At 46.1% G+C, this 23,407-nt stretch overlaps 1 protein-coding gene across 8 annotated transcripts; it reads left to right on the top strand.

Annotated features, from left to right (window-relative positions):
- Positions 1-6,883: 6,883 nt before the first annotated feature.
- On the top strand, positions 6,884-16,591 carry LOC138430320 (collectin-43-like). Of its 8 annotated transcripts, XM_069572461.1 has the most exons (8): positions 6,896-7,001; positions 8,250-8,451; positions 12,216-12,323; positions 12,632-12,739; positions 13,098-13,214; positions 13,398-13,481; positions 13,822-13,941; positions 14,965-16,591. In XM_069572461.1, the coding sequence occupies exons 2-8, from the start codon at positions 8,253-8,255 to the stop codon at positions 15,084-15,086; spliced, it is 858 nt and encodes a 285-aa protein (XP_069428562.1). In that variant the 5' UTR covers positions 6,896-7,001; positions 8,250-8,252; the 3' UTR covers positions 15,087-16,591. The 8 variants fall into 8 exon arrangements, with proteins under 8 accessions (XP_069428563.1, XP_069428569.1, XP_069428562.1 ...); XM_069572462.1 differs by lacking the exon at positions 13,822-13,941 and having other exon boundaries at positions 6,884-7,001; XM_069572465.1 differs by lacking the exon at positions 8,250-8,451 and having other exon boundaries at positions 6,902-7,001.
- Positions 16,592-23,407: the final 6,816 nt, after the last annotated feature.

Consider the following 23,407-nt stretch of genomic DNA (forward strand, 5'->3'; position numbering starts at 1 on the left):
AGTTCCCAAAGGCTATGGGGGAATTCCCTGGAGGTCCAGGGGTTAAAACTCTGTGCTTCCAATGTGGGAGGCATGGGTTCCATACCTAGTCCGGGAACTAGGGTCTCCCATGCTGCAACCAAAAGCAAGCAAAACCAATAAGGTATGGGTTACAGGGACTCCAATCTGAGAGCACGTGGGGAAGAAGACTTTTTTCTTTTTCTGGTTTTTGTTTTGGCCACACCATGTAGCTTATGGGATTTCAGTTCCCTGACCAGCAACTGCACCTGGGTCACAGAAGTGAAAGCTGCGAATCCTAAGCACAAGGCTACCAGGGAACTCCCAGGAAGCCATATTTATCTTGATACCTTTTGGGTGCCCAAGACAGCATTAACTCAAATCCTAGGAGTTAAAGTGCATTCCTTGGGAACACATGTGGCCATAGGTGGCTGAGTGGTTCCAGGCGCATTTGAATGGATGGTCAAGAAAGAAAGTCCATGAAACAATGAAGGATTGTTGGGCACATTCTTTATTACTTTATCCATTATCTGGAAGGTACACCTGTGCTGAGGAGTGCCTGTTTGGTAAGTTGAAGTAAATATGGAAACAAAGGTAATATTTGTTTATCAGAATCTTGGGCCAGAGAACCCTGGGAGCCCATACAGACCCTGCCCCCAAATCCACCCTCCTCTACCCCTCAGGATAACCTCATCATCTAGGGTCAGTCCCTTTATCCTTGGTTGGGGTGGAAACACAATTGCCTCTGGTTGAAAAATGTTATCTAAGTTATGAAGATAGTGGCTTGCGGTATATCAGAGTCTCTGAAAGATTCATTTGTATCCAAGAACTTATGATCCTCCTTCAACTGGCTTGCCAGACCTTGTGTTTTTCTGTTCCTTATGGAAGGAAAGGAGATTCAGCCTCATCAGGAGAGTGCCTCTCCTGGTACAGCCTTGTAAGAAGTGTGTTGATTAAAGTCTCAGGTGTTTTTAATCTGGACTTAGTGGGAGCCTGTGTCTGAACATATGTCCACTTGTAGTCACATCAAGTTGGCACAGGCACTGAAGGCATGAATTTCAATCCATGTCTGTATCATGGAGGCATCTGAGCCACAGAAGGTGGCTTTTCATTTGGATCACAGCTCTTAGCAGATAGGGGAAAGGCTTTAAGGGACACCTATATACCTAAGGCCTTAGACTCTGATATACCACAAACCACTATCTTCATAACTTAGATAACCTTTTTCAACCAGAGGCAATTGGGGTGGAAACAAGGATAATCCACCTCCCCCACCCCCCCACCCGCTTCAGCTCCCCCTGCCACGCACACACAGACCAAGGATAATCCTTCATCGTTTCATGGACTTTCTTTCTTGACCATCCATTCAAATGGGCCTCTGAGAGGCAGATCACTATTTACCCTAGGACTCAAAAAATGGGAGATATTAAGACATCAACTTTCAGGAAACAGAAGCGAAAGAGAGGTAATAGTGTATGAGAAGTCCACCATTTTAACCAACCAATGGAGGAGCCACAGCTAGCCAGGTTAGACGCTTGCCCTGAATTTACACCTAGTTTGCAAGGACGAGATGAAGGGTATAAATACAACCCCAAGATTAGGCCCAAGAGATATTGCCCTCTTCCTGACAGATTGGTGGGAAACCGAACTGGATTCTTACTTCTTCTGATGTCCGTGTCACCGTTTTTTTCTGCCCTAGACATGGCTTTAGAATCAAAGAACTCAGCACACAGAACAGAGCAGAAGTAGTCTGTGAATGCCCTGGCAGAAGGCCCCAGTGCTCCCTCCCTGCCTCTTCCCTGGGACTCAAGCCCCGTGTTCACTGCTGTTGTGTGTACCTCACAGGCCTGCGAGCCTTGTAGATGACCTACCTTGAGACTGAAGACAGAGTGAAAAAGATATCAGTGATCATTCGACAGGGGATCCCGCATGTCTGAAGTGGAGGGTCCTGGAGCAACATGCCACCATGGATGGCAGGCAGGAGAGGCCAGCAATCTGTGACACTGGAGGAAGAGAGGCTGCCATCTACAGGGGGAATTGACATCAGGTTGGCTTATCAGTTACCACGGAAACCAGAAGCTAAGGTAGGAGCAAGCATGTAGGCAGTTTCTAGTTAAGCCCTATAGTTAAGAGGATTGGATAGTCATGTGAAGCAGGGACTGGTCGAGCAGGGGATGTAGAGAGAACAAGGGAAAAGCTATCTTGAATGGCCTGCTAATCCCCTACGTAACCTGCCCGACCCCCACAATATCTGGACCCCTTCCTTCCTTAATATCCCTGGGGTCAGGTATATCAAGGTGCACTGCAAACAGATCCCATAGATACAATACACACCACAGCAGCTAGTGCTGAGAGTCCAAAAGATGGGCTAACTTTGGAGTCAGGCACTAATTGGGTCAATTTTTCATGGAATTCCAGAGGAAGACAACAAAGGCATCTCGCTGTGGACCCAACAATCAGACTCATTCAGTAGTGAGGCTACTGTTGTTGCCCTGTCTGCAAACAGATTCCCTCTGCTTGGACTAGAGGTGAAATATAAGATGTTTAACAGGCTCACTGCAGGGAAAATCATGACCATTAAGAAAATCCAAGCAGCAGCACCATTCTGACATAATCCCACCCCTGTCTACAGTTTTGGTCTTGGGCTGCAGTACCATTATGCAACCTCAGTCCGCATCAGTTCAGTTCAGCCACTCAGTTGTGTCCGACTCTTTGCGACCCCATGAATCTCAGCACGCCAGGTCTCCTTGTCCATCACCAACTCCCGAGGTTCACTCAATCTCACATCCATTGAGTCGGTGATGCCATCCAGCCATCAAATCCTCTGTCATCTCCTTTTCCTCCTGCCCCCAATCCCTCCCAGCATCAGAATCTTTTCCAATGAGTCAACTCTGCATGAGGTGGCCAAAATATTGGAGTTTCAGCCTCAGCATCATTCCCTCCAAAGAAATCCCAGGGATGATCTCCTTTAGAATGGAGTGGTTGGATCTCCTTGCAGTCCAAGGGACTCTCAAGAGTCTTCTGCAACACCACAGTTCAAAAGCATCAATTCTTCGGTGCTCAGCTTTCTTCACAGTCCAATTCTCACATCCATACATGACCACTGGGAAAACCATAACCTTGACTAGACGGACTTTGTTGGCAAAGTAATGTCTGTGCTTTTGAATATGCTATCTAGGTTGGTCATAACTTTTCTTCCAAGGAGTAAGCGTCTTTTAATTTCATGGCTGCAGTCACCATCTGCAGTGATTTTGGAGCCTCCCCCCCTCCCCCCGCAAGAAATCTGACACTGTTTCCACTGCTTCCCCATCTATTTCCCATAGCCGGTATCAAATAGTGGAGAGGGTGTGACAGACCACAGTGTTAATATAATGGTGCCTTTCTCCATTAAGAGGCCTGGCTTCATTATCTTAGGTGGGGCCAGCTGAAATCTGTAAGTCCCCTTCTGGTACTAATACTAACCCCCACGGGGCTGCAAACCTAAAACATGGGGGACTTCCCTACCAGTCCCAGGGCCATTTACAATATGTTCCCTGCAGGGTAGATCCTGTGGCAAGGACAAAAGTGAGTTTTTTTCCTGACCATTAGCTGGCAATGACCTTGGGTGGTTAATCATTCAACTCAGATGGTGATGACTTGTTGCCTTTGGTTAACATGACGTAGGCCCTGGAGTGATTGCTCCTGAAATATTTAGTTACAAGTTTGTGGGACTGAAGTTAGGCTGCTGGTTCACAGGTTGAGACAGTGGGTTTCCTGTATAAGTTGTTTTTTAAGTAGACCACTCATCCTTCAATTAGCCTGGCAGTAGTATGGCTGTAGGGCAGGTGAAATCTCCAGGGTATGACATATTTATCAGTCCATTTCTGAACTTCATGGCTGCTTAAGTGGGGGGTGTTGTGTGTGTGTGTGTGTAGCCCAAAGCTACTCTTATTATTTCACCATTTCCACAGGTTCCAAATGAATGGTTCAGGGTGACTGGCCCCATCCAATTCCCAATCCTGTCCCTAAGTTTATGTCCCTAGAGCATGTGTCTGTCAATTTTTAGAGGTGGTGGGTCAGAGGTATGTTTGTACTTTGTAAAAAGCAATAAAATCAGACTCTTGTGTTTTGCCTGTATCACAAGCCCTCCCCATGCAGTCAGGTCAAACCCAAAGCACCAGGCTGCTACTTTTAAACGGGAAAGAGACTGAGGTTAGCAGGATGTCATCAGTATAATGGAAGAGGAACATATCTCTTACAGTAGTCAGATTCCACAGGAACCCACATGCTAGTGGACGGCCACCCCAGATTAACCCCATAATTTTTCCTGTCCCATCCGTATTCATCAAAATTTTGGCCCTTATAGGGGGTTTCAGCAGTCTCCTGGCTGACTCACCAATTGTTGGGCTGCAACACACAGGCCTGCACACTTGTAGGTGTCCAGCCTTGAGACTGAAGAAAGAGCTGAGAGACAGCGGGGAAGAAGTCCACAGCTCATCGGACAAACATCCAAGAGGAAGGGTCCTCGAGCAACAACATGCCATGCTCAGCAGGCAGCAGGAAGCACGCTGAGGCAATCTCCACTCTTTGAGGGAGGAGCCTACCATTTATAGGGGTATTGACATCAGGTTGGCTCATCAGTTACCCGGAAAACCAGCAGCCGGGGCAGCAAGCATGGAGGCAGTTACTATTAAGCCCTGTAATTAAAAGGATTGGATGGTCATGCGAGTGAAGCAGGGACTGGTCTAGCAGGGGGATGAACAGAGAACAAGAGGAAGCCATCTTGAGTGGCCTGACCCTGCATGGGCCCACTGACCTGGGAGCTTCACCAGTAATGTGCACAAGCATCTGGAAAAATACCGGAGGCTACACAGCTTAGCTCTCAGGAAAGTGCAGCTAATGAAGTCCACCAGGGACAGCGGATGTTGCTAGGACTGCAGTACGGCACCAGTGATCAGCCCCTAGAGAAACTGTGCAGTCATTCAGGATTCTGTCTGGGAAGAGAGGGTGGTCCAGGGATCCTCTATGTGAAAGCCATTGTGATCACCATTTAAAATCTGATTCTTCTCACCTGTGTCAGTGGGATTGAGAAAAGCAAAGGGTATCACTGACACAGCAGTGTCTGGGTTTGATCATAAATAGAACTGGCCTCCCTTGGAATGTGAAGTCACACAAAGGAAACACCATATTCTGTGCTATAATGGGGTCCAAGGGCATGAAGGATGTATTTGACAGTCTAAGAGGCAGGAGTTAATAGAAGCCAACTTGCAGGAAGAGATGAAGTATGCTGCTGCTGCTGCTGCTAAGTTACTTCAGTCATGTCCGACTCCTAGCAACCCCATGGACTGCAGCCTACCAAGCTTCTCCATCCATGGGATTTTCCAGGCAAGAGCACTGGAGTGGGTTGCCATTGCCTTCTCTGGAGATGAAGTACAGGACTGCTGAAATGAAATCCACCATATATAAGGAGAGTTTGTCTAGTCACCAGGATAAGATTTGACAATTAGGCTTTGTGGGGAGAGGAGAGCAAAGGTTCAGTTAAACCTCCATGCTGATTAGATCTCTTGGTGGTGTGTGAACATCCTAGAATAGAGGGGGCTGGGTGTTATTTATAGAATAGAGAAGAGCTCAAGCTTTAGGGGCCCAGGTCCTGAGCTACAGGATCTTGCTTCCAAAATCTGCAATATAGAAAAGAGAAGACCTTTCTCTACCTTTGAGGAAAGCTGACATCATAGATTCCATAACATACAAGGAGCATCAAAGCCCAGGAGCAGGTCAGCACATCCAATGAGGTGGCCAAAAGGGAGGCTGGAGACCTCGGGTTGCTGATGTGGAGACCTAAGGGAAGGGTTGATGGAAGAAATGTCACAGGGAACTACAGACAAGCAGAGACGCTAACCACTAGCCCACAGTCACTGGGAATGGGAGTTTCCCTCTGATGGTTACAACAGTGTATCAGCAGCTTGGGGATCCAAACTGGCCACTAGGGCCACATAATGGAGCAACACCAGCTAAAACAGTGGAGAGATTAGGGCAGTCAAGTTAAGGGAGGATGGCTCCAATACTTTGGCCACCTGATGGGAAAAACTAACTCATTTGAAAAGACCCTGATGCTGGAAAAGATTGAAGGTGGGAGGAAAATGGGACGACAGAGGATGAGATGGTTGAATGCATCACCGACTCAATGAAAATGAGTTTGAGTAAGCTCTGGGAATTGGTGATGGACAAGGAAGCCTGGCTTGCTGCAGTCCACGGGGTCCAAGAGTTGGACACAATTTGAGCAACTGAACTGAACTGAGGGACACCTGGCATGCTGAAGTCCATGGGGTCACAAAGAGTCAGACACAACTTAACCACTGAACAACAACAATCCTATAAAAGGCAAGTGGAGGGCTGTCCTAGTTACAGCAGAAAGCAAAAGAGTGGCCCCTGTTGGGTGGCAGCTCCCCCAGACACTGCCCCCTACAGGCTGTTGCCTCAGCAGCCCCTCTACCTGCCCCACTCCTGCTCAGATCTGCCAGGCAGCTCCCAGCTCTTTCCTAGTGTCTGAGCAGTAACGTTGAGATGAGAAGGAAGAGAAATGGGCAGAGCGGGTGCTGTTTCTTGGTCTCTGCAGAGGCAGGCTGCTTTTGCAAGAGCTCTGGGTCATTGTGCAGCTTGCTGGTCTTCCCTGGAGCTTGGATTCCTGGACATCCGCGAAACACAGACACGGACGCTGCCACCAAACTCTCAGCTGCAGTGAGGAACCGATGCGATCCTGGGCTGAGGGTGCTCTTTGAACTCTCGTGTGTGTTTAGTGCCATGAACAGCAATGTGTCCAGAACCCAGGTGGGGGCGAAATTGACTGAGTCAACAAGCCATAATTTGTTCTTTTCTCTGGAAACTGGCACTGGAACCTCAGGTTACTGCGCAGGTATAAATAGTCAATAGTGGTTGAGGAACATCAATTTGTGTGGAGGTTCTGAAACCCTAGAGGAAGCAACTGTGTTTCTGTCCTAGCCTCTCAATTTGCTTTCCTGGGTCCAGTGAGTATCTTCCTGCCTGAATGGGTGCTTTATCCTACTGGTGCTGAGGAAGGCAGGGTCTATATAGCTGTTCCAGTCTAGGAGGGTGAGTGTTGGAGGAGGGGCACAAGGTAATAATGGATGCTCAGCACTGTGTTCCTTTTGTTTGGTGACAGATGTGTTTCCTGGGCTGGGAGAAGGGGAGAGTTGGATGTGACATCCAACCAGATCTCTGATGCCATTGTCCCCGTGGAAAATGCAATTCATCGTCCTCTTGGAAGGAGGCCCTTCTCTGGCCAGAAACCCCCTTCCCTCCCACTACCTCAGCCTTCCAGCGACCCTCTGTCCTTTGTTTGCACAGGTCACTCAGGCTTTCATTCAAGTCTTTCCAATGCCCTTGAGCCCTTTCCATGGTCAAAGCTTTACAGTTTCTGCCTCAGAGAAGAAAGAAGCCCAACAGTGGGACTGACCCATGTCCTGTACCCACCCCTGATCTCACTTAGCTCCTCAGTCCCTTTCTGATGGTAACTGGAAGCTCTATTGGACATCTGCTCTTTCCTCCCCTGAAGCCAGCCTTCCCCTAACTGTGCGTTTCACATGTCCCTTCCTCCATGAGGCCGCTGGCCCACTTCCTCTTGGAAGTCTGGACAGACTCTAGGTATGCCAGGGACTTTTCTCGTGGAGCTCAGGAATGACAAACCCTGGTAAACACACAGTCATGCACCCATCCTGTGCTCAGGACAGATTTCACCCAGTTTAGGACTCTGGGTTTCTTCAGACAGCACTGCAGACCTCCAATACTAGTCTCTCCAGAACAGCAAGTGAGAGGAAATGAGTCTGTATTGTCACAGCTAAGTCAGCCACCTTACTGATACAGAAAAGAATAAGCAGGTCCAGAGAGGGAAGGGTCCCACCCGAGGGCCCTCAGTGAGTCCCTCCTGGGGTGACAATGGCCTCAGTGAGGAATTCTACATCCTGGTCACAGTGCCCCTGGCAGGGATGACAAGCCCAAAGAGGGATGACACAGAGCATCTGAGAATAGATCCATGTGCTGGCAGAGCAGGACGGAGGCCCGGCTGGTCCGCTCCTGTCCTCCCTGGCCAGACCTTATCCTAGCTTTCCCTAAACTGCTTTCAGAGCCCACTGCTCTGGGCCCCAGAGGATGGGAGAGGAGATTGGGGAAGGGCTTCTCCTGCCCTCCAGGAGCTGGGCCAGCCCTAATCCTCGTCCTTGGACCAAGAGCAGCCCCCTCTCTGTTCCTCTGCCTAGGACATGCTTCTCCTCCCTCTCTCCATGTTGCTCCTGCTCACACAGTCCCAGAGTTCCTTGGGCGAAGAAATGGATGTCTATTCTGAGAAAACACTCACCGATCCCTGCACCCTGGTTGTGTGTGCCCCACCAGCGGATAGCCTTCGTGGTCATGACGGACGAGATGGGAGAGAAGGCCCCCGGGGGGAGAAGGGGGATCAAGGTAGAGCTGGGACCATGGGCCTGTCCTGGTGGGAAGGGGTGGGCACTGGGATTGTAACCAAGCCAGAAACTGGGTCTTCTGCTGGGGAAGCCTTATAGATGATCTTCTTCCTAAATGGGTGGGTTTCACCCAGATTTTGAGCCCACCTAAAACACAGCTTTACTGGTTCGCTAAGACTGACTGCCCTGAGCCTCCAGCTTCATCACCAGCTGTCCTGATTCCTCCCCTAGAATCTTCTGACTCCCACCAACCCAAAATGCACAAAGAATAAATGACTGGTATTTGGAGTCATCTGCTCTAGAACTTAACTACTGTCCATTTGAATTAAATGGTTCCTCTCCAAGTTAAAGATTTTTAATATTTAATTGAGTTCTACTCCATGATGAGTGAGAAAGGATGAGGCAGTGTGGCCCCAAACTCAAGCCTGAATGAAAGGATTTTCCCTCAATACATTACAGAGGGAAAGAAAGGAAGCTTATATTTCTTTGTCCAGCCCTGTGCTTAGGAGTTCTCTTGAGTAGTTTATTTAATCCCACCAAAAGTCTAACAAGTGACGCATGAATCTCATTTGATAGGGAAGACAAGTGTGACACAAAGATACTAAGTGAAACCCAACATGGAAGTTGAAAAGGACATGAGTTTCTTTTTCAGGCACAGCTGTGCTTGTCTACTAGCTCTGTTTCAACAACAGAGTCCCCTAGGGAAAAGTCACTCAGTGTTTCTGAGCCTTAATTTGCTCATCTTTGGATGGGAATAATATGACCACACAGTGACAAATAGTTGAGCCAAGCTTCCCCCCCCCCCCGCCCCCGACCACCCTTTTTTTCCTCTTTGGTGAGGCTTTAGGATAATGTTGCATCCTCTTGCTGTAATCGGCAATCAGCAATCAGGTGGATTCTCCTGAGGTTTCCCAAGATACTGCTTATTAAGGGAAGTGTCTGAGAAACACTGCCCCACAGGAGAAGATCTGGGTGTTACTGGCAAGAAGTGAGAGTTCAATGAACCAGCAACAGGACAAGGGCATCACCATGGCACTGAACCAGGGCTGTGGGAGGAATCAATTGAGATCTTTGAACTTTCTCTAGTTTGTATTTTGGTTGGGGAAGAAGGAAATGAGTAACATTTGCAGGATCCTTCTTGCTGGTTCCTACACACCCCAGTCTTTGTAAGTATCTGACTGTCCTTTACAGACAGAAAGTAGCTTCCAGCATGAAAGAACTGGACCTTAATAAGGCTGCCTAGAAGTATATTCAATAGTTGGGTGGTATTCAAGGATTACAATAAACTGTGGGAAATTCTGGAAGAGATTGGAATACCAGACCACCTGACCTGCCTCTTGAGAAACCTATATGCAGGTAAGGAAGCAACAGTTAGAACTGGACATGGAACAACAGACTGGTTCCCAATAGGAAAAGGAGTACGTCAAGGCTGTATATTGTCACCCTGCTTATTTAACTTCTATGCAGAGTACATCATGAGAAACGCTGGGCTGGAAGAAGCACAAGCTGGAATCAAGATTGCCGGGAGAAATATCAAGAACCTCAGATATGCAGATGACACCACCCTTATGGCAGAAAGTGAAGAGGAACTAAAAGCGTCTTGATGAAAGTGGAAGTGGAGAGAGAAATTTGGCTTAAAGCTCAACATTCAGAAAACGAAGATCATGTCATCTGGTCCCATCACTTCATGGAAATACATGGGGAAGCAGTGGAAACAGTGTCAGACTTTATTTTGGGGGTCTCCAAAATCACTGCAGATGTGATTGCAGCCATGAAATTAAAAGCCACTTACTCCTTGGAGGAAAAGTTATGACCAACCTAGATAGTATATTCAAAAGCAGAGACATTACTTTGCTGACTAAGATCCGTCTAGTCAAGGCTATGGTTTTTCCAGTGGTCATGTATGGATGTGAGAGTTGGACTGTGAAGAAAGCTGAGTGCCCAAGAATTGATGCTTTTGAACTGTGGTGTTGGAGAAGACTCTTGAGAGTCCCTTGGACTGCAAGGAGATCCAACCAGTCCATTATGAAGGAGATCAGCCCTGGGATTTCTTTGGAGGGAATGATGCTGAAGCTGAAACTCCAGTACTTTGGCCACCCCATGCGAGGAGTTGACTCATTGGAAAAAACTTTGATGCTGGGAGGGACTGGGGGCAGGAAGAGAAGGGGACGACAGAGGATGAGATGGCTGGATGGCATCACTGACTCGATGGACGCGAGTTTGAGTGAACTCTGGGAGTTGGTGATGGACAGGGAGGCCTGGCGTGCTGCGATTCACGGGGTTGCAAAGTGTCGGAAATGACTGAGCAACTGAACGAACTGAACTGATTCAAGGTACTAGCATTCTCTACCTCCCAGAGGGTCCTGAATTGAATCCCAGGGCAGGGGAGGGGTAGGGACTTTCCCTACAGTGGCCCTCAGCTGCATGATGTACCCCAGACTTCTCTTTCTTGTGCTTTCCAAGCCTGGCCTTGGGTTGGTGCTTGGAGAGAGAACAGTGCACAGTCGGGCCAAGACCAGGCTCCACACTGGCTCCCCAGATCCAGGCACCGGTTCCTTCAATGGTGACGGGTTGGGAATTTCCTGGAGATCCGAGCATCCTCAGATCCTGACCAGCAGGGCTGGGTGGGGCCAGAGTCTGCACTGGGGACAACCTCCCCCACAAATTCTGACACACATGTTCCCAAGAACCTGATGTAAAGGACAAGATGAGCCTGAGAGGAGAGACCCTTGAGCAGAGGTAGAGGGGGGTGCTGGGTCACTTGGTGATGCTCCAGACATGTCGTGCAGGGCCAGTAACACCTGGACCCTGCTTGGGGGGCTGTATTTCCAGGGACAATTCCTTCTTTCCTCAGTGCCTCTGAGATTCCTGCCCAGAGGGATTCAGTGAGAGTCCGTCCAGGGCGGCAATTCTCCCCTGGGAGTAAAACCTCACAGGCCACAGCATCCCCACCACCCAGCTCTGCTGATCTCTCTGAGCTCATTTCCTTCCCCCCTCCCACACTCCCTGGACTCTGACCATACTGGCTCCTTGTTGGTCCCTGAGCACGCACATCCCCCTGCCTCCCCAGGGCCCTGTCCTTGCTCTGAGCATGCACATCCCCATGGCTCACTCCTCACCCCCTTCACAGCTTCACTCATAGACTCCCTCTCTGGCCATCCTATTTAGAAGACACCTCCACCAATTCTCTATGCTTTAATTTACCTCTGTAGCACTTATTCTGATCTGATTATCATGTGTTAAACTTTTTCCTTTTGGTTAAGTATTTCTACATAGTTGAGTTTAAGCTCCATGAGGAAGGGGTTTTGTTTTATCAGTTTTTTTTTTCACTAGTAATCCCAGCATTTAGGACAGCACCTTGTATGTAGTAGAATCTCAGTGAATACTTGTAGAATAAATGAATGGAAACGGCCAAGAGATAAGGCACTGAAGCACACTTGTTTTGTATTTCAGTCACTAGGTCCCCGTCTGACTCTTTGTAACCCCATGGACTGCAGCATGCCAGGATTCCCTGTTCTACATTATTTCCTGGAGTTTGCTCAAACTCATGTCCCTTGAGGTGGTGATGCCATCAAACCATCCCCTTCTCTGTCATCACCTTCTCCTCCTGCCTTCAATTTGCACTGGGTTATTTCAGGGAAGACTGGAGCTTCTCGGGGGGCAACATCTTTAGGAGGAGGCTAAAGATCTTGTAGCCTCATCTTTTATGCACTCCCACTCCCAAGGAGATTCAGTGCCACTAACCAGGCTGGTCTTTTTTCCCAGGGCCTCCAGGTATGCCTGGTCCAGCTGGAAGAGAGGGCCCCTCAGGGAGGCAGGGGAGCATGGGACCTCCAGGCACACCAGGCCCCAAAGGAGAACCTGGGCCCAAAGGTAGGAGGGTGATATGTGGCGGGTGAGGGAGGGAGAAGGGAGGGGTGATGTTGGCCGCCCTGGTGGGGACCAGGGTATGTGCACACTGCCTGGAAAGCCTGGGACCTCCCTGCCTGGTAGGCCTGGCCTGGGCCTCTCCCCCAACATTCCCACACTGACTGGATATCCTAGAGGAGACCAAGTGGTCAGGAACAGTCTCCCGGGTCATGCTCTCACCTGGACCTGTTGGTGACAAGCTGCACTGCTGAGGAAATGGTACCTGCTGAGCACACTCTCAGCCATGTTTCTCTAATGTGTTCCTTCTTCAGGAGGAGTGGGTGCCCCAGGCATGCAGGGCTCCCCAGGCCCCACAGGCCTCAAAGAAGAGAGAGGTGCCCCTGGTGAGCCCGGAGCCCCTGGAAGTGCTGGGGCAGCAGGTGAGCAATGGACGTGGGGCTGGGCTCATGTTCTCCTGTGCCCACCCCACCACCCTCAAGGTCAGAGCTGGCATTCCAGGGAGAGAGCCAGTGTTGGGCTCTGGGAAATGTCTGTCTCCAGGGAGAGGGTGCTATGAGCAGCAGGGACTGTGTATTCAGGGAAGGCTGGTTGTTGGGTTAAGGGACAGTCAGTGTGCAGAGAGGATGCAAGCAGAGGATCCAGGCACTGAGGGATATTTGTAAAGGTGGAGGGTGTATGGCTGGGGGATAGGAAGTCCATGTTTGAGGGTGGGGAGTGGGTATGAAAATGCTGAAATGTATGTTCAGCACTCATCCATTTCTACTTCTCTGATCCCAGGACCTGCTGGGGCCATCGGTCCACAGGGGCCTTCAGGAGCCAGGGGCCCCCCAGGACTGAAGGGAGACAGAGGTACTCCTGGAGAAAAAGGAGCAAAGGGGGAGACTTCAGTCCCAGGTAAGAAAGTTCTGAGGGCTCTAGTGGGTGCAGAGGGGCCAGCAGGCCCTCTTCAGTTCAGCACCTCATCTCATGCCTCCCATGTCCTTATCCCATCCCCAGGATGCGTCACCCTTCCCTGAGCCCTGGGCTCTGAGTGACCCCAGGCTGGATCTGTGTTTACTTGGCCTCTCTCTCCTGCAGAAGTTGCTACTCTGAGGCAGCGGATGACAAACTTAGAGGGAGTAGTACAACGCCTCCCGAATACAGTGTCTCAGTACAGGAAAGGTGAGCTCCTGGACCCGACCCTGAGCTGCCACCAAAGGCGGACCTCAGACTGAGGCTGGGCTGGGCTTGGAGTTCTCTGGGCTTGGGTCTAAATTGGACTTGCTGGGACCATGACTGGGACTAGACCTAGACCTGGGGCAGGAGCGGGGCTAAGGACAGGGCTGGGACAGAGCGGCCCCCACGTGCTCCAGGAGCTCAAGTAGATGCACTAGACAAGGAGGAGGATGCGGTCCATGTCACCAGTTCAGCAGAACTTCACTCCAGCCTACTCTGGGCAGATTCCTATGACAGACAAGGGGTCACCCAACCCATGATGCATTTCTTCCCTCTGTGAGGCCAGGTGTACAAGTGCACAGAGAAGCAGCTGCACAGCCCAGAGCAGCAGAGAATCCAGGACTGACCCTGAGAGAGGCGGTGGGATGCTGCCTGTTGGTTCAAGGCTGCTGGGGACCTGACCTTGGTGTGTGGCCACCGAGAATCTCACCCTAAAGATGTTCTGAGTCTGGCAGGGGCAGGCTGCCTCCAGTGTCTGGCCAGTTCTGCACTCTCCCTGCATCTGCTTAGGTATTTAAAGCAGAGATTCTTCCCTAAGCCTGGATCCTAATCAGGCTGAGTCCTCCTGGAGCACACACCTGAGTGCTCTGTGCCCTGGGACTCTCCACCAACTGCACCTTCTCCTTCTCTGCTTTCTCTGAAGTCAGCTTTGAATCCACATTATTCATCAAACCTCAGGGATTGAAAAAAGAGAAGGTGCAGAGTGTATAGAGGCCTGATCTGGTGAGACATAGGGTTGGCTCCTATGGACTCAAGCCAACTAAGTACTGAAGTAGTGGGATGAGCATTTCCAGCAGTTCATGTCTTCCTCCTTGCACAAGCATATCTGCACACCTATTTACTCCCTCATATGGAGACTGATACAAACAAAGGAGAACTTGGGCATATGCGCTGGCCACACCTGTGTACTTAAACACCACTTAGGCCACACCATCTACATACATGAACACACAGGCACACATATGCACACCTATCACCCAGATGAATGGGATGTAAAAAGGTGACCCTCTGCTGCTCACAGCTTCCCTACTGAGCCACGGAATGAGGCCACAAGGCAGGCCACTTATGGAACTCCTTCCTCAGAATAAAGTTCTGAACTGTCTTCACATTGGAAGTCTTGACACAGAAAAGAGAGGGGACAGCCTACTTTTCCAGGGGCAGGGGCTAAAAGGAGGTCTCCAAGTCTCCCCTGTTGAAAACTTCAGTGCCCCTGACTCACCAAAATAGATGTCTAGCCCTCCATATCCACCAACCATCGGCCGCATATGACCCCACTGGTCACTGCCTCCTCCTTCCCTTTCCTCTCCTGGACATCCACAGAGGGGAGCAGGTGCCTCAGTTCTGGCTCCTTTCTCTCCTTGCATTCACTCTAGGCTTGGGCTCATTCTCTCCCATGGTTTCAAATTCCTTCTATTGATGCCTCCTCCAGGTAGAGCCCTGTTTGGACCTCTTTCCAAACCCAAGACTCCTCTCACCAAGGCAACCTTGGAGGTCACAGTGGAAGGAAGCACCAGCTTCTCTGGCCAGATTGAGTGGCCTTACACCCAGTAGTCTCTCCTCACCCTTGACCTTGACCGCCCAGGATCTCTTTCTTCCCACGACAATGTGACTGTGGATGGCTCATCAGAGAATGTACCGTGCACAATTCTAATCCCTTCTGACATTTCAGGCAGAGTGGCTGTCCAACCATGTTCAGATTCTTCCCCCAACCTCTTCCTGCCTTGAAGTACAAGGGATGTTCATCTTCACTCTGCCTCAGGGATAACCTAGTCAAAACCTTCTCTGTGTCTGGAAACCAAGACACAGAGAGGAAGGGAATCTGCACTTAGTAAGGTAGGAGATAATGTGCCTCTGGACCAGACCCATGGTGTTTGTCAAGTCGAGTAAAATTCAAGCTTTATTCTCACCTAGATATCCAAGAACAAAGCTAGCGGCAAAAGCTGAGCTCTGCTAAAGCAAAGAGATAAGGTGCCCACTCCTGAGTTCAACAAAGACTTCCCTGTCTACACATGCTCATGAAGGCTTCTTGGGGGTGGAAAAGAGAGGGGCCCCACCCCATAATAAGTGTGGACATGCACCCATAAGCCCCTGAGAAGGGATGTATCTTAGAAAACAGTTTCACACGCACCTGGGGGAGGGTCCATGGACCAGTCAGTTGTGAAGAAATTAACAGGATAATTATCCAAAGGTAAGCAAAGACCCTGAAGGACCGTCCCGTATAAGTTAATTTATGTCACATCTTTACTGCTCTCCCCCTCATCCGGGACTCCCACACTCCACCACGGGTGTGTGTCTCTGCTTAGCTCTGGCTTACCACACTCCTCCTCATTAGAGAGGATGCTCATACCCTTTCTTTCTGGGGGCGTACTTCTGCCTTGCTTCTGTCTTAAATAAACAACCTGTTTCTCTGTGTGCTCTGCCATACATTGTGCTGTGTCTCTAATAGTAAACTTTTTACCTATTTACAGTTTTTGCCTCCTTGAAACATTCTTGCTTTCAAATGGGGGAAAGAGCCAGAGTCACTTTGCTTCTAGCCTTTAGTCCCTGGTGGTGTGTTGGCTAGGATTCCTGGGGTTTCATCTTGGGTACCCAGGTTCCATCCATGGGCAGGGAACTAAGATATCCCTTCAAGAGCGCTCACTGCTCTCCCTCCAAGATCAGGAGGACTGGTGCTGCAACTCAGTCATGAAAAAGGCCATCTGACCCCAAAACTTACACTTTTCGCTTGTAAATTTTTAGATCAATGCTTCTGTATACTTAGCTGATTATACTGACAATGTACTGCAAAGAAAAATTTAAAACGACATCTGTAGTGCAGAAATTGGAATGAGGCCTGAATGAAACACAAGCTCATGGGAGAGGGTGGTGAATACCCCTCCTCCAGACAGGAAACCAGCCACTCTTTCCTTTGATCCCAGGAATCAGAGGGACTGCCCTCTCTGGCCTTTTCTGAATAGGACCCCCAAGCCCCACCCCTCTTCCCAACACCATCAAGATACCGAAATAAGCATTTCTAAGATAATGAAATATCTGAAAAAATAAAGAAAATTAACCCATTTTATTTTTTAAATTTTTATTTATTTATTTATTTTTATTTTACTTTACAATACTGTATTGGTTTTGACATACATCAGCATGAATCCAGCACGGGTGTACACGTGTTCCCCATCCTGAAACCCTCTCCCACCTCCCTACCTGTACCATCTCTCTGGGTCATCCCAGTGCACCAGCCCTGAGCATCCTGTATCCTGCATCGAACCTAGACTGGCGATTCATTTCTTACATGATATTATACATGTTTCAATGCCATTCTCCCAAATCATCCCACCCTCTCCCTCTCCCACAGAGTCCAAAAGACTGTTCTATACATCTGTGTCTCTTTTGCTGTCTCGCATACAGGGTTATTGTTACCATCTTTCTTCCATATATATGTGTTAGTACACTGTATTGGTGTTTTCTTTCTGGCTTCACTCTGTATAATCGGCTCCAGTTTCATCCACCACATTAGAACTGATTCAAATGTATTCTTTTTAATGGCTGAGTAATACTCCATTGTATATAGGTACCACAGCTTTCTTATCCATTCATCTGCTGATGGACATCTAGGTTGCTTTCATGTCCTGGCTATTATAAACAGTGCTGTGATGAACATTGGGGTACACGTGTCTCTTTCGATTCTGGTTTCCTCAGTGTGTATGACCAGCAGTGGGATTGCTGGGGCATAAGTCAGTTCTATTGCCAGTTTTTTAAGGAATCTCCACACTGTTCTCCATAGTGTCTGTACTAGTTTGCATTCCCACCAACAGTGTAAGAGGGTTCCCTTTTCTCCACACCCTCTCCAGCATTTATTGCTTGTAGACTTTTGGATAGCAGCCATTCTGACTGGCATGAAATGGTACCTCATGGTGGTTTTGATTTGTATTTCTCTGATAATGAGTGATGTTGAGTATCTTTTCATGTGTTTGTTAGCCATCTGTATGTCTTCTTTGGAGAAATGTCTATTTAGTTCTTTGGCCCAGTTTTTGATTGGGTCGTTTATTTTTCTGGAATTGAGCTGCAGGAGTTGCTTGTATATTTTTGAGATTAGTTGTTTGTCAGTTGCTTCATTTGCTATTATTTTCTCCCATTCCTATGGCTGTCTTTTCACCTTGCTTATAGTTTCCTTTGTTGTGCAGAAGCTTTTAATTTTAATTAGATCCTATTTGTTTATTTTTGCTTTTATTTCCAGTATTCTGGGAGGTGGGTCATAGAGGATCCTGCTGTGATTTATGTTGGAGAGTGTTTTGCCTATCTTCTCCTCTAGGAGTTTTATAGTTTCTGATATTATGTTTAGATCTTTAATCCATTTTGAGTTTATTCTTATGTATGGTGTTAGAAAGTGTTCTAGTTTCATTCTTTTACAAGTGGTTGACCAGTTTTCCCAGCACCACTTGTTAAAGAGGTTGTCTTTTCTCCATTGTATGTTTTTGCCTCCTTTGTCAAAGATAAGGTGTCCATAGGTGTGTGGATTTATCTCTGGGCTTTCTATTTTGTTTCATTGATCTATATATCTGTCTTTGTGCCAGTACCATACTGTCTTGATGACTGTGGCTTTGTACTAGAGCCTGAAGTCAGGCAAGTTGATTCCTCCATTTCCATTCTTCTTTCTCAAGATTGCTTTGGCTATTCGAGGTTTCTTGTATTTCCATACAAATTGTGAAATTATTTGTTCTAGCTCTGTGAAAATTACCGCTGGTAGCTTGATAGGGATTGCATTGAATCTGTAGATTGCTTTGGGTAGTATACTCATTTTCACTGTATTGATTCTCTGATCCATGAACATGGTATATTTCTCCATCCATTATTGTCCTATTTTATTCCTTTCACCAGCGTTTTATAGTTTTCTATATATAGGTCTTTAGTTTCTTTAGGTAGATATATTCCTAAGTATTTTATTCTTTTCGTTGCAATGGTGAATGGAATTGTTTCCTTAATTTCTTTTTCTACTTTCTCATTATTAGTGTATAGTAATGCAAGGGATTTCTGTGTGTTGATTTTATATCCTACAACTTTACTATATTCATTGATTAGCTCTAGTAATTTTCTGGTGGGGTCTTTAGGGTTTTCTATGTAGAGGATCATGTCATCTGCAAACAGTGAGAGTTTTCCTTCTTCTTTTCCACTTTGGATTCCTTTTATTTCTTTTTCTGCTCTGATTGCTGTGGCCAAAACTTCCAGAACTATGTTGAATAGTTTAAAACAATAAAATGCCTAGACAAAAATTTAACCCCTTAAGTGAAATAGCTGTACAATGAAAAGTTTACAACTTTGTTGAAAGAAATCAAAAGCACAAACAAAAGGAAAGATTATGATGTTCATGGATTGAAAGAATTAGTATTGTTAAAATGGTCATACAGTTAGAGATAGATAAGACATTTATAGACATAGGTCATCATCTATAGATTCAATTCTATCCCTATCAAAATTCTAATGAAATTCTTCACAGATATAAAGAAAAATCCCAATATTTGTATGGAACCACAAAGGATCTTGAATAGCCAAAGCAATCCTGATAAAGAAGACTGATAAAGAAGAAACAAGTTGGAGGTATCACACCTCCTCAATACAAAATACACTACCCAAAGCCATAGAAATAAAAATGGTATAGTTCTAGAATAAAAATAGACACAGACCAATAGAGCAGAATAGAGAGCCTAGAAAGAAATTGTCAAAATATGGTCAAAATACTTGACAAGGAAGCCAAGACCACCCAGTGGGAAAAGGATGGTCTATTCAACAAGTGGTGTTGAGAAAACTGGATCAGCACAAGCAGGACAATGAACTTGGACCACTATCTTATAACACACACACAATGCATTAACTGACATCAATCATAGACATTAGACCTGATACCATAAAACTTCTGGAAGAAAGCATAGGGTAGCAGATCCTCAACATCAAGTCTTGGTAATCATATTTTAGATATGACACTAAAAGCACAAACAACAAAGGCAAAAAAAAAAAAAAAACCCCAACAACTGAGGTGACTATGAAGTGAAGTCGCTCAGTCGTGTCCGACTCTTTACGACCCCATGGACAGTAGCCTGCACCAAGCTCCTCCGTCCATGGGATTTTCCAGGCAAGAGTACTGGAGTGGGTTGCCATTTCCTTCTCCACCAAATTCAAAAGTTTCTGCACAGCAAAGGAAACAGTTAAATGAAAAGACAGACTATAAATTGGGAGAAAATTTGCAAACCATGAATAGCAGTTACAAAACATATGAAGAACTCATACAAGTCATTAATAATCTGATTTTAAAATAGGCAAAAGGAAGAAACAGACATTTTCCCAAAGGAAACACAGAAATGGATACAGATATATGAAAAGATGTTCAAGATACTTAACCAGAGAAATATAGATCAAAACCACAATAAGCTATCACCTCATACTTTTAAGAATGGCTATCACCAAGAAGACAAGGTATGATAGGTTTTGGCAAGGATCAAAAGAAAAGTTAACTTGTTGTGTACACTATTTGTGAGAATGCAAGTTGGTTCAGCTACTATGGAAATCAATATGGAGGATCCTAAACATAAATAAATAAAGAGATCTACCCTATGATCTAGCAATCCCATTTCTGGGTATACACCGAAAGGAAATAAAAACAGATTTTCAAAGAGATATATGCAATCTCATTTGTTTAACCGCATTTTTCTTGATAGCTCAGATATAGAAACAAACTAGGAACCCATCAACAAATGAATCAATAAAAAGATGAGGTATACACATATGCTCAACGGAATGTTATTCAGCCATGCAAAAGAAGTATATCCTGCCATTTGCAATAACATGGATGGATCTTGAGGACATTAGGCTACCTGAAATAAGTCAGACCTAGAAAGACAAATACTCTAAGATATCACTTATACATGGAAACTAGACAAGAACAAACTCAAAAAACAGAGTAAATGGTTACTAGGGGATGACAGGGAGAAGGGTTAGAATATGGTTTTTAAGTGTAAAAACTTGCAACAGGTAGTAAATGTGTCCTAGAGATCAAATACCTAGTGAGTATAGACAATATCCTATTGTAATGAAACTGAGAGACTAGAACCTAATATTCCATCCACTAAAAAGAAATTAGAACTGTTTTAGGACAGAGGTGCTAATTATCACTACAATGGCAATCATATTACAATATATAAATATGTCAAACTAATATGTTGTACATTTGAAATATACAGGATACTATATGTCAAGTATATTTCAGTTTAGAAAACAAAAAAAGAAATTTTTGCATTCCAGAAACTAGAATCCAAGTATGCTTCAATTTCTCTTTCATTATCTCTGAGGATCAAGGTGAAGAGATAATCTGGGCTAGCAATTTTGAATCAATATTTTATATCAAATATTTTGCTAAACAATTTTTGCATGTTAATACAATGTGAAAGATTAAATAAAAATAAATATGTTTATATCTTCTACCAATGGAGGGAAACTTGATTTGGTGCATTCACTGATGGGAAAAGGACGTGTACTGTATATTCATCTCAGAGTAGAAAATGAAGTCACATGAGGACATTGCAGAGAATGTAAGCAACAGGGTCAATTTGATTATGGGTGTTGTCCTTGATGATTATAGTCAACACTAGAGAATAATGAACAGTATATACTATGTGGACTCTGGATAAAGTAATATCCAAATTGCCAGTTTCAGACCAGGATTCCTTTTCTGCACTATTGTTTCAGGTGGCTTTGACACAGGACAGCTTACAGACTAGAAGAATAATTTTGAATGGAATGCTTCATATAAAAAAGGGAAAAAATAATGTATCTAGTGATCAAAGAGACAGCTAGAAAGAAAATAGTTAATCTAGAGGAAGCCATATTCAGACTACTAACAAATAAAGTAAAGCAACATATTAGAGATCAGGTTTTTAACAAATGTTATAGTACCCAATTCTAAAAGAGATGGGAATCCCAGACCACCTGACCTGCCTCCTGAGAAATCGGTATGTAAGTCAAGAAACAACAGTTAGAACTGGACATGGAAAAACAGACTGGTTCCAGATTGGGAAGGGATTTTGTCAAGGCTGTATATTGTTACCCTGCTTACTTAAATTATATGCAGAGTACCTCATGAGAAACACTAGGCTGGAAGAAGCACAAGCTGGATCAAGACTGCCAGGAGAAATATCAATAACCTCAGGTATGCAGATGACACCACCCTTATGGCTGAAAGCAAAGAACTTAAAAGCCTCTTGATGAAAGTGAAAGAAGAGAGTGAAAAAGTTGGCTTAAAACTCAACATTCAGAAAACTAAGATGTGGCCCCATCACTTCATGGCAAATAGATGACTTTATATTTATGGGCTCCAAAACCACTGCAGATGGTGACTGCAGCTATGAAATTAAAAGATGCTTGCTGCTTGGAAGAAAAGTTATTATCCACCTAGACAGCATATTAAAAAGCAGAGACATAGCTTTGCCAACAAATGTCCATCTAGTCAAAGCTGTGGTTTTTCCAGTAGTCATGATGGATGCAAGATTTGGACTATAAAGAAATCTGAGCGCTGAAGAATTGATGCTTTTGAACTGTGGTGTTGGAGAAGATTCTTGAGAGTCCCTTGGACTGCAAGGAGATCCAACCAGTCCATCCTAAAGGAGATCAGTCCTGGGTGTTCTTTGGAAGGACTGATGCTGAAGCTGAAACTCTAATACTTAGGCCACCTGATGTGAAGAACTGACTCATTAGAAAAGACCCTGATGTTGGGAAAGACTGAAGGCTGGTTGAGAAGGGAATGACAGAGATGAGATGGTTGGATGGCATCACAAAATCAATGGGCATGAGGTTGAGTAGACTCTGGGAGTTGGTGAGGGACAGGGCAGCCTGGAGTGCTGCAGTCCAAGGGGTCTCGAAGAGTCAGACACAACTGAGTGACAACTGAACTGAACAGATAGTACCCAATAAGCTTTGGGGGAGCTTCCCTGGTGGTCCAGTGGTTAAGACTTCCTGCTTGCAATGCAGGAGATATGAGTTCCATTGCTGGTCAGGATCTAGGATCCCCCATACCTTGCTCCATGGCCAAAAACAAAAGAAAGAAACCAATAAGCCATGGGTTACAGGGACTTCAAACTGAGGGTACACTGGGGAGAAAACTTGTTTTTCTTCTTTTGGCTTTACCATGTTGCTTATGGGATCTCAGTTCCCTGACCAGGAATTGAACCCAGGCCACAACTGTGAAACCTAGGAATCCTAACCACTGGGCCACCAGTTGTTGGGGGTTCTTTGTACCTTTATACCAACCCCTTCTTAAACTCTCAAGAAGACATGATTCTCCTGCTTCCCTTTGGGATGTACGAGACAGCATTTACTCACATCCTAGTAGTTAATTATCATCCCTTGGGAATACATGTGGCCTTAAGTGGTTGAATGGTACAGGCTCGTTTGAATGGATGGTCAAGAAGGAAAGTCCGTAAAATAATTAGGGATTGGGCTGGGTGGGCATGTGATTTATTCCTTTATTCCTTATCTCCAAGATACACCTATGCCGAACCACCTCTCTCGTAAGTTCTGAAGTAAGTGATTATGAAACAGAGGTAACCAGGATCTTGTGCTTGAGGGCCCTAGGGCCCCAAATCCACCCTCTCCTACCCCTTGGGATAACCTAATCATCTCAGGTGTTTGACCTTATCCTTGGTGGGGATTGAGTCACAATTATACCTAGATGAGAACTCTTCTCCAAAAGGTAGGAAGATAGTGATTTGGGGATATATCTTAGTCTCTTTTGGAGAAGGCAATGGCAACCCACTCCAGTAGTCGTGCCTGGAAAATCCCATGGATGGAGGAGCCTGATAGGCTAGTCCATGGAGTCACTAAGAGTCAGACATTAC

The sequence above is a fragment of the Ovis canadensis genome, chromosome 25 (assembly GCF_042477335.2).
Source record: "Ovis canadensis isolate MfBH-ARS-UI-01 breed Bighorn chromosome 25, ARS-UI_OviCan_v2, whole genome shotgun sequence".
Lineage (NCBI taxonomy): Eukaryota > Metazoa > Chordata > Mammalia > Artiodactyla > Bovidae > Ovis > Ovis canadensis.